Below are 15,783 nucleotides of genomic sequence, written 5' to 3' on the forward strand. Positions count from 1 at the left end.
TAGGTTCTTGGTCATTGTGTCGCCGATCCTATAGATCATCGACGCGTGGATATACAAATTCGTATCGCGGAGTTCCCTTTTTTGGAAATTTATTTTCTTCTTTTTTCAAATAATTTAGGAGATTATAAAGTTGCCCTTAGATTTTTGGAATGGCCATTGTGCCCCTTTAGGGGTAAGGCAGAGTAATGCTAAAGTCACGGAAGGTGTCATTTAGGGGGAGCTTGAAAGTAACCTATTACCTTGTTTGACTGCTTTTGTTGATTGCATGGGATTGAAAGGGTACAAGAATAATATAAATATAATATAAGACCACCAAACAAGAATAGCCAGTGAGGGATCGAGTAAAACGAAGGGCAATTCCAAAAATTTAAAATTAAATTAGTGCAAGTTGTTGCTTTGGGGGACCAGTGATCAATAATAAAAGTGAATTGTATCTTGTCCATTATGCAAAATCGTGACTCACAAATATGTTCAATTTGGTATAAGATTTTGAGGTTTACATGGCGTAGTGTATTACTGGACTAGGCGATCACATTCATATAAAAAATTGCAAATCAAGAAAGAGAAAGGAGAACATATACAGAATTAGTTTGCCCACTACTTACTATTTTTGTGAGAGTGAGCAATGTCATAAATACTTGGAGCATGACCATATATATGCCTCATAAATGCATGACAAGCAAGATAATTTTAATCCCTTTAAAATATCTAAATTATACATTCTATTAAATATAGATTAAAATCATTTTTTCCAAATAAGCAAAAAAAAAAAATTTGATAATAGTTTACATGGCAAATCATCAGAGTAGGTTTAATAATAAATTTTTAAAAACATAGGATCCAAGTCAAATTGTGGCATAATTAAAAGTATATCCAGTACAGATGTGAATTGTGAAAATATACATATTAAATAAGTAATATGACAGTGTTTTAAGAAATTACATTTTTATAGGATTGTGTAGAATGAATACTAAACTGATATAATCTAGACATTATGAAGATAAATGTTTACTTTTAAAAGCTTTGTTAAATATTACGAAGTAAGTCAATTTTTCAAAAATTAAACAAAAAAACTTTATAAATTATCTATGTATATAGATATATATAATTAATAATCATAAATAGAGATGGTAGAATAAAAAATGTTTTCCATAAAAATATGGATTATGAAAATAGACATGTCATATAATTAATATGATAATGTTATAAATACAATATGTAAAATGAATATCAAGTTGATGTAGTCTATATATTATCAAGATAAATGTTTATTTTTGAAGGTTTTGTCAAATATTATAAATTTTTTAATAAAAATTTTAAAAAACTTGATAAAATATATATAATTAATTAATAATTATAAATAATCTTTTACATATTACAATTGAATAATAACTTTGAAATTGATCATATATTAATATTATTTAAATTTAAATAATATTAATTTTTATATTATATGGATAAAAATTTACATTTATAATTGAAATTGAAATAAAATTACTTTAAGATAGTTTAAATGAAATTATATATATATATATACATAGAAAATTTCTATAATACGGACGGTTTACATGTCGATTATATTCAAAATCAATATTTTTTAGATAAAAATTTCAGTTTTGATATATAAAATATACAGTAAAACATAAATAAATATATGTACGCATAAAAACTGTTGTTAAATTATTCTACGTGTGTATATATATATATATATATATGTTTCAGCTAAAAAATAAATAAATAAGGAAAAGTATGGAAAATAAAAATAGTAAAAACGTACCAAGAAAGAAAAAAAGTCAAATAAGAGGCATACCTATGTTTTTTTGCTACCAATGTGTGGAAAAAGAAAACATACTATGTTGTGTCATTTAGAAGCCCATGATAGGAGCTGTCACGTCCAACCAGGATGTATGCTTTTTCCACTAAATAATTAAAAAAATAATTAAATAAAAGGTACTTCAATTATCAGAAAGGGTATAATCGTCATTTTGTGGAAAAGTTGGAGGGTATATTTGGTGTTAACGAAGTGAAAGAGCACATGAACGAATCACAGGAACCGGGAAGCTGTCGCGATTAAATCGCCGAATTCTTAAAAGTATCGAAGAGTACGCTCAAACAAGCGCGCCACGTGTCAGAATAAATGTGGAAAATGGAAAGTTGAAGATTTTTCCTTTTTCTGTAATTTAAGGTTACTAAATTAGGAAATTAGTGAGCACAACCTCCAAAATGTCCACTTTACTACGTTGCCCAAAATATTTGATCCTCTTTTTGGTAAGAAATGTGAACACCCTCTGAACTCTTACAATTTGTCACTCTTTCTTACAAAACAAGTTCCAAAGTTGGCTTTCAGCCAAAAAAAATAAAAAATAAAAATAAAAATAAAAAATTTCCAAAGTTGGCACTCTCAACCACCACCACCACCTCCCCACCTGATAACCACCAAATCAAAATTAAAATCTTATTTTCTTAAAATTATTTATTAGTTAGATACTTTTACCTTTGGTTAATAAGAAAATCAACATCCACTAGGCCAAAAAAAAAAAAAAAGGGGGGAAAAGTGTTTTGAATGAATTAATGTCATAAAACTTCTAAAAGATCACATGAATCAGGAACCACTATTTCTTTAATTTAGAAGAAAAGTGAGATATTTTGGTCGCTTATGTGATTACCATAGTAATTTTGTGTTATAAGCGTGGTAAAATTTGTAGTGAAAAAAGTTTCTACATATAAAAGAGAAAATGAGTTTTTCGCTCTACATCCGTAGGTGAAAGTTTGGCTTCATTCACACACACACACACTCCCCCTCCCCCCCCCCCCAAAAAAAAAAAAAAAAAAAAAAAACGGAGGGTGAAAGTTAAGCTAGTATGTCTAATGTCTAAAATTGTACCTAAAGAGAATGTCATTAATACATAAAAGTTACTGAGCGATGAACATAGCATGCGACAATGCTTTCTTCGATGCTTAAATTACCTGAGGTTCTCCAAAAAGTATCGAGCAAACGAAGAGCTAATTTGAATGGCTGAAAAACAGTAAACAATCGTGCGAAAGCAAAACAAAAAATTAAAATAAATGACAAAATGATAGATGAACTGTCTCAATCCACTTATCAACTCATTGAAGATATGCTAATGTACTATAATCATTTATTACATTTTTAGTAATATTTTCATGCCATAGTATAGCATTTTTCATAACAAAAATAAACTTTGTTGTTTGACAAAATATATAATGGTCAATGAAAACAATGAGTGAAATACTCGGACATTTTCAACGAAGCCATAAAAGACAAAATCATAAAATTAGGAGTAACTTTATTCACCACTACTGCAAAAATTAATAAAATATAGACAGAAGAAAGAAAAAAATACAGAATTTATAGCAACCTACATGCATTTGAGAAAAGTGGAGACTTTATAACTTTATTTTGTGTGTCTTAATAGAGATTCATAGCAATATATAGGTAAAATTACATAGTGGTACATAAAAAATCAATTCCTATGCATAGTATCTTTTAATGAGAGATTGTGGTCAACTATTTCACGTCATACATAAAAATAACCTACTAAAAGCAATTGCAATTGTGCATGTAAAATACTTTATATGTGACATAAAAATCAGACATGACGAATAAATTGAGTTTACCTGAATTTGACCCGATTATAAATCTCAGTAAAATCTCGATCCAATTTTTCACTTGTTGGATATTACTTATCTTGACCAACCTGCCTTGATTTGATTTTAAATATAACGAAAAATCTCAAAAAGATCTTTTTCTGGCATATACATTCGAGTATGTGGCATGTATCACTTGAACTTGACCCGATCTAAACTTGAATTGGATATAAAATTATTATTATTAAATATGAGCCACCCTAAAACCTGTTAAAGGTTACCGACATACTCAACACGACCGGGTCAAGTTTCCTAAATATTGAAATTGATTCGATCTAATTGCCATGCCTGATAGAAATTTATATTGTTAATATTTGTATAACATAAATATATAATCAATTTAAAATTGTTATTTAATAATAAGATGTATAAAAGTTATTTATAGCTATCAATTTTTTATTTTTTGAAAAAAATAACTTTTAATAAAAATTTATTTTTAAGAAATTTACAATGTTTGACAAAACTTTTAGAAGAAGTCTTTCATTTTGAAATTTTACAAATTTAATCAAATTAACATTCATTCTAAACAACCATAGAAGATTAATATTTTAATTAAAAACACTGTATATATTACTTATATAACATTATTTATTTTTACAATTCAGAATTTCATTGGAGATATTATAAGTTTTCTTCTCAATCATTCTTTAGCTCACTTGATTGCTCTCAACTGGTCAATTTCCAATGCTCTTGGTCGAAAGACAATGATGTGTTGGATCGCATTTTAAAACATTTAAATTTATAATATTATATTTAACTTTAATCAATATCTTATATAAGTTTCAACAAAAATTCAATAGTTATATTTACTAAATGAAAGAACAATAATACTAGAGATATAGTTTGTTTTTTTTTTTTTTTAAATCAAATGATATGTTAATATTTTATTGGCTTGCTTTTGATAGTCACTTATTTATATTAATTTTTCATCTAATAGTATTTTAATATATCAGTTACTAAATGATTTGGTACCCGCATTGATGACTAAAGAATTCATAAATTAGTTTAAAATAATAAACTATGAATTATGTACCTTCATCATTAATGATCAAAGGTTGAAAGAATAATATGCAAGAGCATCTCCAATGTATTTACCCAAAAAAAAAAAAAAAAAAAGTGCATCTCCAATGTTGTAATCGATGTGATACATTAATGAAATGGCTTCTAGTCTATGGCATAAATGCTTATTTGATATTTAAGTCAAAAAAAAAAAAAGCTTATTTGATGGATATTAATAAAAAAATTATTCTTTAATAGTTCTGTTTAAATTTTAATTAATTAATAATGTCTATATAAAAATAATAATAGTTATTAATAATTTATTAATTTAAATTTTATTTAGAAAAATATCTTGATAATAATTAAATGTTATAATGAGTTACACTGTTAATATTTATTTTATTTTTTGTAACATCAACTTAACTACATTTATAAACAAAATCGTTAGAAAGAATTTTTTTTTTAAATCTTTATCTATATTCATGATGTGATAACAAAAATATAGCAATTTACAAAATTATTAACGATGCTCTAGAGCCTCAAAATAAGGTTTGGATTTCCAAGTTTATCTTCATATATAAACCATATTTGGACGTCCTTTTTATTAAAGGCAGGGCACAATCTCTTAAAACAAAAATCTAGGATTCCTATCCACATAGAATCACTTTGGATAATCTATTTTAGTAAAAAATGCAATTGGTCATTGATGATATCTAACAGCCATAATTGTCAATTTTTTTTTTTTTTTTTTTTTTTGGGCATCATTTTTTAAAAAAAATAAATAAACAAACCTTCCAAACACGTGGGAGCCAAAAGCACATTTCAAAATCTGTCCCAGACTGACATGCACGTGAAAAACTACATCGCAATCGGCAGCTGAGGTTGGAAATTGCTTTGCCTTTATTGGGTTCAGCCCAATGGCAAACATGTTTGGACCAGACCCATAAGCCTATATGTCTCACCAAGTCTCAATTTCCAAAATAATTATCTGCATTCAGGGTAAATAAATAATTATTAAAATATATTATCTCTTCGGGTTTTTGGGTAAAAATAAAAATAATAAAAAATGCATGACTTCTTGCTGCAATTCATTTTTTTCCCTTACTTTATTCAGAACATGCGTCTATTTGTATGAAAGGGATATGCGACAAATAATATATAATATATTAATAGTTAAAAATTAATAAAAATTAAATATGAGATGATAGACGCCTTCATGTTTTTTTTTTTTTTTTTTTGGGGTAATGGTTCAAATTTTTTTTATTATTATTTTTTTGACCTTAAATAGATAATCAATAATAGTGTGGAGGCACTCTTACCATGACCTGTCCATTTTATTTGTAAACATGTTGATGGCCATACAATCAATGTTATATATTATTACCAAAAGAATAGGATTCATATTATATATTACCCAAAAAAAAAAAAAAATGGTCATATACAATACTAAACAATAGATATTCATAAAAAAAAAGAAAAAAAAGAAAAAAAATGCTAAACGATATCCAGGATTTGAGAAAAATGCTATACAATCTCCAGGATTTGAGAACATTTCTTGATCTTTGTTTTGGATTGGCTTGACCCACGTGGAAAAGACTGGGAAGATTTCTAGATTTACAAGTCCAAAATGAAAGGGCATTAGATCGATTAAATTATTTGATCTTCCAAGTCACCATACTTAAAAGGAGGACAAGTGGCAATCATCAGCCAAATGATATAAGAAAAAGAGCACACATAGACCAAGAAAAAAAAAGTTGACGTCCATCTCCATTATGTCTTCCATTGCTTTTTTCTTGGTAAGAGCATTTTTAGTGATCGGTTGCGCTGGTGATCGTTTATCAAAAATAATAAATAACTGTTTTCTATTGTAAAAGACCATTTTTTTGAGTCACTTTCGGTGTCAATGTTATTGTTTAATCTCCCTACCATATCAATAAATGAATTCTTAACGTTGCAAATATTCAACTTTATCTTTTGTGGAAAGGAAAAGATATTGGCTTTTGCATATTGAAGGAAGAAAAAAAGCAAGCCTCATTGGTCCCAGATATGCCATTGCGAACTGGTAGGAAAAATATGATCAATATGATTTATTTTTGGTCGTCTGACTCATAATTCATATCTTCTTGCGTTTCCTTTTTTTTTTTTTCTCTTTTTTTTTTTTGGTAGGAAACCCATATCTTCATGCAGTGTTTATAACTTTTTGGGGATATAGAAATTTTACCCAAAAACACTTTTTTAAAGACAGAATTGAAAAATATCATTCATTTTCAAAACTTATAATTCTAACTTTATTTTAGCAAAATACCCTTGACTATCATGTTTGAGTTTTGAAACCCAAATCTTTCACACACATTATTGGACGCAATCGTTGAAGCCACAATTACTAGACCATCATGTGCAGTCACTAAATCCATTTTCAATCTCTATATTTGTCTTATCCAATTGTATCTTTATAACATTACAAATTTGTCTAGAAAAAAAAAATAATATTTTCATTAATTTTATTACTTAAGTATAAGAATGTTGGTATTAGTAGGTTTTTTTAAAAAGTATATTCAATTTAAAATTTAATAAATTAAAAAAAAATTAGATTTTAAAAAAATTAATAATTTGTTATGAATTTTATAAATTCCATATAGAATTTTAAAATAATTTTTTTTAAATCCTATGAAATTTTATTAAAATCTATTTTTTTTTAAAAAATTTGTAAGACCAATGACTTTTTAAATATTTCAAAATTTGATAGAACTTCTATAAAGTATTAATTAAATATATATAAATTTAAATTAAAATTTTTCAGATTTTAAATTAAATCTTATTTGAAAAAATATCAAATTTGGTAGGAATTAATTTTTTTTTATAAGAAAGTAGAATTTTTTCGGATTTCGATAGTTTTCAGAATGTGGTTGTTATGTACTTAATTATGACTCATAAAAATAGAGTGGAAATTGATTCCTCCCATAAATGTATCAGTAAGATTTCCTAAAAACTAATTTTATATATTTTATTAAACACAATTTTTATTTTTAATTTTAAAATATAAATTAATTTAATTACTTGTAAATTTTAAAATTTCTATTATTAAAAAAATATAATTTTAAATAAACTAATTCTTGGAAAAATAATTTCCCAGCACACTTAGAAAAAGCTAAAAAGCAATTAATATTTGTCCCAAAAAAAAAAAAAAAAGAAAAAAAGGATCAACAAAACGTGAGATATAGCAAGCATGAACTTAGAATATTTAATTTTTTATTATGTAGTATGACCATATTAACTTTTGTATGCATGTGTATGTACATATGTATTATTATTATTATTTTTCTAAAAACTTATCATAAGTTTTTGGAAATATACTATGGGTACGATTTCACAATACATATAGATATATGTATACACACACTGTAAGTAAGAAATTTCTTCTTTGGACCCACAATTAGCTAAAAGTTGTAACAACCATGTGATAAAGATGTTTATTTAATATCTACAAGTCTCGTCAATTTTGGCTAGCTGTAACGTCTAATTAATGAAATTTGGAAATATAATTAGAGCCTTCTGTGCATCGCATTAACCCATTCTGACCCATAATTATACCACTGCAGCAACAAAATCGGCCGCATGAAATACTGTTCTGGATTTTAATGTGCAGTGAAAGCTAAATTGAAGTTCCATTAAAACAAACCTTGTCAAGAAAAAAGGAATATTTATAGAATTTGTGTAGTATCGGTCCTATAGAATCTCAATCAAAAGTATCAACCAAAGTTAACTTTAGAGTCTTATCAAAAAAATAAAAAAGAAGTTAAAACTTTTAAGGTCATTAACTTGTTTATAATATTAAAGCATGGTTTATAATGGTATAAGATTCAAGGATCCATCAAGTTTAATAGGATTGTGTGGTTGGTTGATCCATTTAACTGTATGCACTTTTGTAGTTGGTTGGTCAATCCTTATTGGAGATTCCTTACATATATTATTCGAATCTAGTTATGATTCTAATACCATTCTCAATATTTCATCTAAAAGTGTAAATTTAAATTAATTTTTGAGTGTGTGTATATATATATATATATATATAATATTAGGATGTAATTTATGATCCTTGTGAAATTTTAACAATAAATTCATATTCAAATAAGTTTGTCTAAAAGAAACATATTCAAAATACACCAATGAGATATCTTCCCAGAGCAATCCAGTCTAAAAATTATGCAACATAAGTATGTTAAATAGATAGGTTGACTCCAATACATTCCAATTAACGATGACAATAAAAGGGCTGACGTTTAGGTATTTTGGTAACATAAATTGTACAACCATTATGTAAAGTTTTTTGGTTTTTTTCTTTTTTTTAAAGGACTCGAAATCTTTTTTATTTTTTAAAGGACAGCTTACACTCGGCCCAAATTGAAAATTTCGGGTCGAACTGAGTCCTGAAAAGAAGAAGAAGAGGAAGAAGAAATAGGAGAAAGCGCGTGTTTCCGTGATTGCTGAGGGGGCGCGTGGAGAAAGAGGTAAACTATATAAAAATGGGTTTGGATCTTAAACATGGACTCTCTCGGAAGGGAGGAGGCTGAAGGGTCCAAAAAGTCTTTACGTCATCTCTCTCTCTCTCTCTCTCTCTCTCTCTCTCTCTCTCTCTCTCTCTCTATCTCACTCTCACCTGTATTTATTTGATTATAATTTAATAATGGACGAGATTTGTTAGACCAAAACCAAATCAAACCAAACCAAACAGCCCCGTTTCCACTTCTATTTCCTCACTGATTGTTTCTTTTTCCATCGGGGAAAAAAAAGGAAAAAACCCCAACCAAACCAAAATTGAAATCATCCCAAACCATCCAATTATCAACCTCTTTCTTTTCCATTCCCTTTCCTCTCTCTTTCGGTAATTTCTCAATTCTAGGTTTTTTATTTTTTTAATTTTTTTCTCTTAAGAAGGACCAATTTTCTGATAATTTTTTTTTTTGGGTGAATTTTGTTGGGTTTGACGACCTAATTTTCATTTTTTTTTTCTTTTGTTTTTGTTTTAGATTTCGATCAAAGGGTTTTTCTTTTTCGTTGGCTTTTTGTGTCTCCCATGGCTGTTGCATCTGATGAAGTCACAAACATATGCAGTCACTGGTAATCTGCTTCTAATTTTGTTTGATTTCAATGTGTTTGTGTGAATTTAAAGTTTCGATACAGTTTAGCTAATTTTTGTATGGGAAATCCGTGTGTTTGGTGTGATGGAATTTTTCTTTTTCTTTGGAGTCTTAAGAAATCCGTGTGCTTATACATACTATACTATACAAGCCGGTACAATAGTTCTGTTAAATATGTAAATGTTCTTTCAATTGAGTGTCTATTGCTATTTCTCGGAATTTAGGACCATTTAAATTTTACTCACGGTCATGCAATTTATGGTTGTTTTAGCTGGCTCGATTCTATATCCAGTGTCTGTGATTGGTTCTTGTAGCATGGTGACTGTTTCATTACATTTTCTTATTTTGAAGAGTATATGTTTCTGAAATATTTTATGCAGCTTACATGGTCTGAGACTGTTAGTGGTATTCTATGCTAAGACAGATCTCATTTAATTAACCAGTCTGTTTTAGATAATTAGCTAAACATTTTACGCTAATTGGCTGGAAATTTTTAAGATAAGTTGTCTTCTGCTATGGAGATTGTGAATTTTTATTTTCTCTTGCGTAATTTACAGAAAATATTCATCTTACCTTGTCTTATCTTAAAGTTGAATCCTCTTGCATACTGTTTTTTCTGCTTCTTGAATACTTTCAACACTCTTGGAAGGGCTGTGCTTAGAATTGGCTGAAATTGCAATTGTTGATTCAATATCTGCTTCCCTTGCGAGATTCTAGTGGTGGTTCTCTTCTCTTGTGTTATCTTGCACATCTAACTCTCAACTTGATAAACACCTCTTTATATTTGACGCAACCAGCTTCCTTTATGGCATTCCTGAATGGGTAAATGTGGTAAATTTTATTAACTAGGTGAAAGGGGTATATGTCTCTAGGGCCTATGCGAAGTGTTTAATTAAACTAGAACTTCTGTTGCTTGTATTTCAAGACTCATATGTTTGTGTGTGAAGAATTAAAATTCTATGCTTTTTCCTGGTTAGAAGAAGTATGCTTTAGTTGAAATATCCATCTAGAATATTTGATCCTCAAACTGTTTTATTGAAACATCTATCTAGGTGACATATTTTAGTTGGCATATTCACCAGTTCAAACTTCTTCTCTAAGTATATATATTTAAATTTTACTGGTGATTCTGAATGTTGGTGCATATATTTTGGTGAACCCAAAATTGTGGCTAAAAGTGACATATTGAGTAATTAGTTTTGTTGCTTTGGAATGTACAATTGTTTTTTGGTCTTTTATATCAGGAGTCATGGTCTCATTTATCTTTAATTGGTCAAGAGACTAACATCCATTTAGTATATTTGATGACATGTTTTAAACTTCTAGGCAGCCTCATTTGCTGCCCATATGCAAGTAATATGCCGAGGACTAATACTTTTATATTTTCCCAGTGACAGAGCTATCCCTTCGTTAAATATTGATCTGCATTATGCTCATTGCTCCCGCAATCTTGAAAGATGTAAAGTCTGTGGTGATATGGTTCCTAAACGTCATGCTGAGGAACATTACTTGAACACTCATGCTCCGGTATGTGAATTTGTCATTGCAAGCTTTTTGTACATAGTAAACTTACACAAATACATTTGAAGGTGTATGCTCCTGTTAATTTCAGAATGATATGTGCTCTCTTTTTTTTTTTTTTTTTTTTTTTTTTGTTTTTAATGTTTTGAATTATTTGAGCATACTGTTTACTAGAATGATAAACTGCATGATCATTTGTGAACTACACGAATGGTAGGTGTAGTAATACAGTGTATGTCCAGGATCATGTTTATGAATTGGGTTAGTTTTGTGAAATAGGAGACTTGCATCCAACCCTTCAGTCTGGATTAAGTCTTTGTTGTACTGAGTTTTTCTAGGCTTTAGTTGTTCATTTTAGAATTGGAGTGGTCTTGGCTGTGCCACTGCCAACCAATTGAAACATGGTTCAATCCTTGGTGTTTCTTTTTAAAATTGCAGTTCTTGTCAATACGTAAGCATTGTTAAATTATGTCATTAAGGTTAAAAGGAATTTTCACATTAATCTCATCATTAACTGGAGGAAAAAATTTCCATATAATAGGTCATTGTCGATGAAACTAAAATTATAAATTATGTTCAGATCTAAAGTTTCCTATCATACCTAGTTCCAAGTTTATGCAGATGTGAAGATTTCTATCATACCTGGTTCCAAGTTTATATGAACTGTATAGTGTGTCCAACTTATCTCTTGGTTGATGGTTAATTGATATTAGCATATTTGATACAATTTTGGGCAAATTTCATTTAGACCCCCTTGGTTTTGTCCTAATTATACTATGACCTTATGCTTTTGAAAATTCATCACTTACTTTCCTTTTGTTTAGTAAATTATCTAAACAGACACATCCATTTTTTACTTGTTAATTTTAACGGTTAAAGGCCAAAATTGTATTTACAGAAGATTATTTAATCATGAACACTGATCAGGCCATCACTAGAGCGTTAGGGTCTGTTTATATTGAAAACTAAAAGGGAGGTCAGTGAAAATTTTCCAAAACCATGGCGTCTAAGTGTAATTAGGGAAAAACCGAAAGGGGCTACGTGAACAATTTCCTACAATTTATTATTGTTTGCATATGATGTGTCCAAAACATACATCTGAACAGATACAAATTTAAGTGAATAGGTTTACTGTGGGAACTTCAGCTGAAGTATTGTTGGATCTGTAGATTAAAATGAGGAGAAAAGTGAACATTACAGTAATAATTGACAGCAAGGAATTGATGAAGAAAGTTTATCTAGTTAAGACTTAAGATTGCCTTGAATCAAGTATATATGATGTTTCTTTATATAATTATCTTGTTCTTGACATGTCTGTTAGAGCAGGTATCCTGTTCACTGTGTAGTGAGACAATGGAACGTGAAATATTACCTATCCATAAAGGTGAAAATTGCCCACAAAGGATTGTCACATGCGAGTTCTGTGAGTTCCCATTGCCTGCAATTGATCTAGCTGAGCATCAGGTAATAACTATTAATTTATTTGTAATGAAAAATGCTAGTTTAAATGATTAAATAATGTGCTTCTTTAGAAGCTGAGAATATTATCTTGGTTTGCAACTATAGGAAGTGTGTGGGAACAGGACAGAACTTTGCCATCTTTGTAACAAATATATTAGGCTCCGAGAAAGATATGCCCATGAAACTAGGTGCAATGGTGTCTCAGAAAATACCGTGGGATCTTCCAGGTACATTATTTCTTATTTAGCATTTCTCGTGTAGACTACATGTATAAATAGGCTTAACCTTACTTCTCAATCTATATTAAATAAAATAAATATTTTTTCCTCTTTTTTTTTTTGTTTTTTTTTTATTTTATTTTTTAATCCTCTTTTCCTGGTTCTATGTCAGTGTATTTAGATTTTTATTTTATTTATATACTTAAATTTTTTCCTTAAAAATCTCCTTTGTTCGGCTAAGTTGTAATCCTGTCTTGAGGTTTCATGACTTCTCCTATTCTTTTGTTTCAATCTAGATCCAAATCTTAGAGTTTGCATTGGGTTACGATGGCTACTTGTGTAAAATGATTAAGCATTGTTGCCAAATAAAAAGTTGATCTTTCTTGTTCTTATTGATAATGCTCTACTGCTTGGAGCTGAAATTACATTTCGTGATTGCTAAAGTTAGGTTGAAATTGACACTTACTGAAAAAGTGAGAGGTCATGGTGAGAACACGGGCACATAGGTGACTGTCTTTGTTGCCTTCCTGTGATGCTCTTTGAATGCCTTTTGTTTTATTTACTATGTCTCATACTATTTAATGTCAACATGGGCTAAAAGAAGAAGAGAAGTACTTCTGAACTTTTATCCTGTAATATTGGCTTGTTAATAAGATATGAGGCGATATCTTGTCCCTGCCTTCCTGCCTGAAATCTATTTGATTACTGGCATTTTGAAGTGGGATATTTTCCATGTTTGAGTCATAGTTGTTAATTGGATCGAGGAATCCGTCTCAATTGTGTTAGCCAGGGGAGAGTTCCTAGATCATGTTACTGATAATAGTTAGATATTATGTGATCGCTTTAGGATCTTCTGGTTCATTAATTGCTGTATTTGTGCATTATGTTTTTTGTCATGTTCTTCAGAATTTTACCTGAAGTATAGTAAGCATCCATGCGTTATTTATTTATATATCTTTTTGGTGATCGATGTTTTAATTTATTTGGATTTGTAATTGAAGGGACGTGAGGCCCACCGAAAGAGACCAAGGTGCTCAAAGAAGACAGCCGAACGAGTTCTCACGGAAACGCCTAATATTTACTATTGCAATTACAGGCATTGCTGTTATTTTAGGATCTCTTTTTTTCCAGAGGAAAACAGAGAACAGTCAAGTGCATTAACAGAAGAGAAGTAATATTTATTTATGTACATCTTGGCAGCTTCATTTTATCTGTATCCTATATCATTTAAAGTACATCTCTATATCTGTACTAAACTTGATTGAGATTGTGATAGTAATCTTGAATGCTACTCGTGATACTTGTTCACCCTGTTTCTTGCTTTTGGATTTTCGCCATTCGTTTCAATAAGCATGGTTATGCGACAACAATTCTTCTTTATAAAATTTTACCATAATTATGCTAATAATCAATGTGATACATGCTTTTATACTCGTAAATCTGCAATGAGTTGCAAATGGGAGGGTATTATGTTACCAGTCCGTCCTTTCAACTGTGGATGAGTTTTTGTGGTGCACACACTGGCCCAATTATTTAGTTTATGTTTGGTATGGAAGATTGCATTAATCTGTACTGTGTTAACTAATTTGTATTATATTGATTTGTACTGTATTATCATTGTACGGAGTTTGGTGTAAACTTGTACAGTAACTCTGCATTATATATGTACTTTTTCCTCTTCTACTATATTAAATAAATTATCAAAAATCAATTTATATAAAAAAAAATTTAACCAAAAAATTATTATTGTAACTGGAATTTTTAAAATAATTACTTTATTTTTAATATATTAGATTGAATTTTGACATTATCTAAAATTTTATGATATTAAAAGAAATTTTTTTTTAAATAACGTATTCATAATAAAAGACAAAAGACAAAAGACAGTAGCTGGAAGTAAAAAAAGTTATTTTTTTAAAAGAAAAAGAAAGAGAGAGAGAGAGAGAGAGAGAGAGAGAGAGAGAAGGCTAATACAGCTGAAATGCGTGGGGGACTCGGCAAAGGAAAAAAATAAAATAAAAGAAAATTAGGAAAAAGTACAAAAGAAAAAAAGTTAAAATAAAAATAGGAAAATTAAAAAACAAAGGAATGAAAAGGCTGGTAAATGCTAATACAGCCCAAACCAAAGTGTGGGATGGTTACTTTAACACGGAGTGGAGGGGATAAAAGGTGGGCCCATGTTTTTTTTATGCGCCTTGGAATTTGTGAAGCTTTTGGCCAAACGCTGGGTTTGTCTTATTTAATACAATACTCTCTTTTTTGTCCAGCACGGCAGTTTCGGCATGTATGATGTCGTATTGAATTATATTGATATAAGATTGGATTATATATTATATTATGTTTATGTTATGTTTGATATAGAATTGTATAAAATAATTTATTATTTGATACAATACACTAGTGTATTGTATGGTATTATTTTTTACTTTATAAATTATTACTATTGAAAAAATAAACATTACAAAATTAAAAAAATAAATGGTATCATATAGTTAAAAAAAAAAAAAACACTTTGAAAAAGACTTAAAAATTACCAAATTAGCACTAAAATAAAAACAAAAATTTTTGTTCAAATCTAATCATTAATATCTCCAAAACATATTATATATCATCTACATATCATTAATTTAATATTTTTATAGCTATGTTTATAACCATTACTCCTAAATTGCATCCAATAAAAAAGATTTTTCATTCACTATAAATATTTTCATAAATTGGGTGAGATTGATAATTTTTATTTGAATATATTTTTGAAGGAGCCTCCCTTTGATGTT

General features: G+C 28.8%; 1 protein-coding gene across 1 annotated transcript; it reads left to right on the forward strand.

The window, feature by feature from the left end:
- The first annotated feature begins 9,273 nt into the window (after positions 1 to 9,273).
- On the forward strand, positions 9,274 to 14,314 carry LOC107421365 (uncharacterized). Its single transcript, XM_048476129.2, has 6 exons — positions 9,274 to 9,550; positions 9,696 to 9,786; positions 11,198 to 11,333; positions 12,654 to 12,791; positions 12,894 to 13,015; positions 14,008 to 14,314. Exons 2-6 carry the CDS (start codon positions 9,743 to 9,745, stop codon positions 14,165 to 14,167), a joined length of 600 nt encoding a protein of 199 aa, XP_048332086.1. The 5' UTR covers positions 9,274 to 9,550; positions 9,696 to 9,742; the 3' UTR covers positions 14,168 to 14,314.
- The last annotated feature ends 1,469 nt before the right edge of the window (positions 14,315 to 15,783 follow it).

The sequence above is a fragment of the Ziziphus jujuba genome, chromosome 5 (genome assembly GCF_031755915.1).
Source record: "Ziziphus jujuba cultivar Dongzao chromosome 5, ASM3175591v1".
Classification (NCBI taxonomy): domain Eukaryota; kingdom Viridiplantae; phylum Streptophyta; class Magnoliopsida; order Rosales; family Rhamnaceae; genus Ziziphus; species Ziziphus jujuba.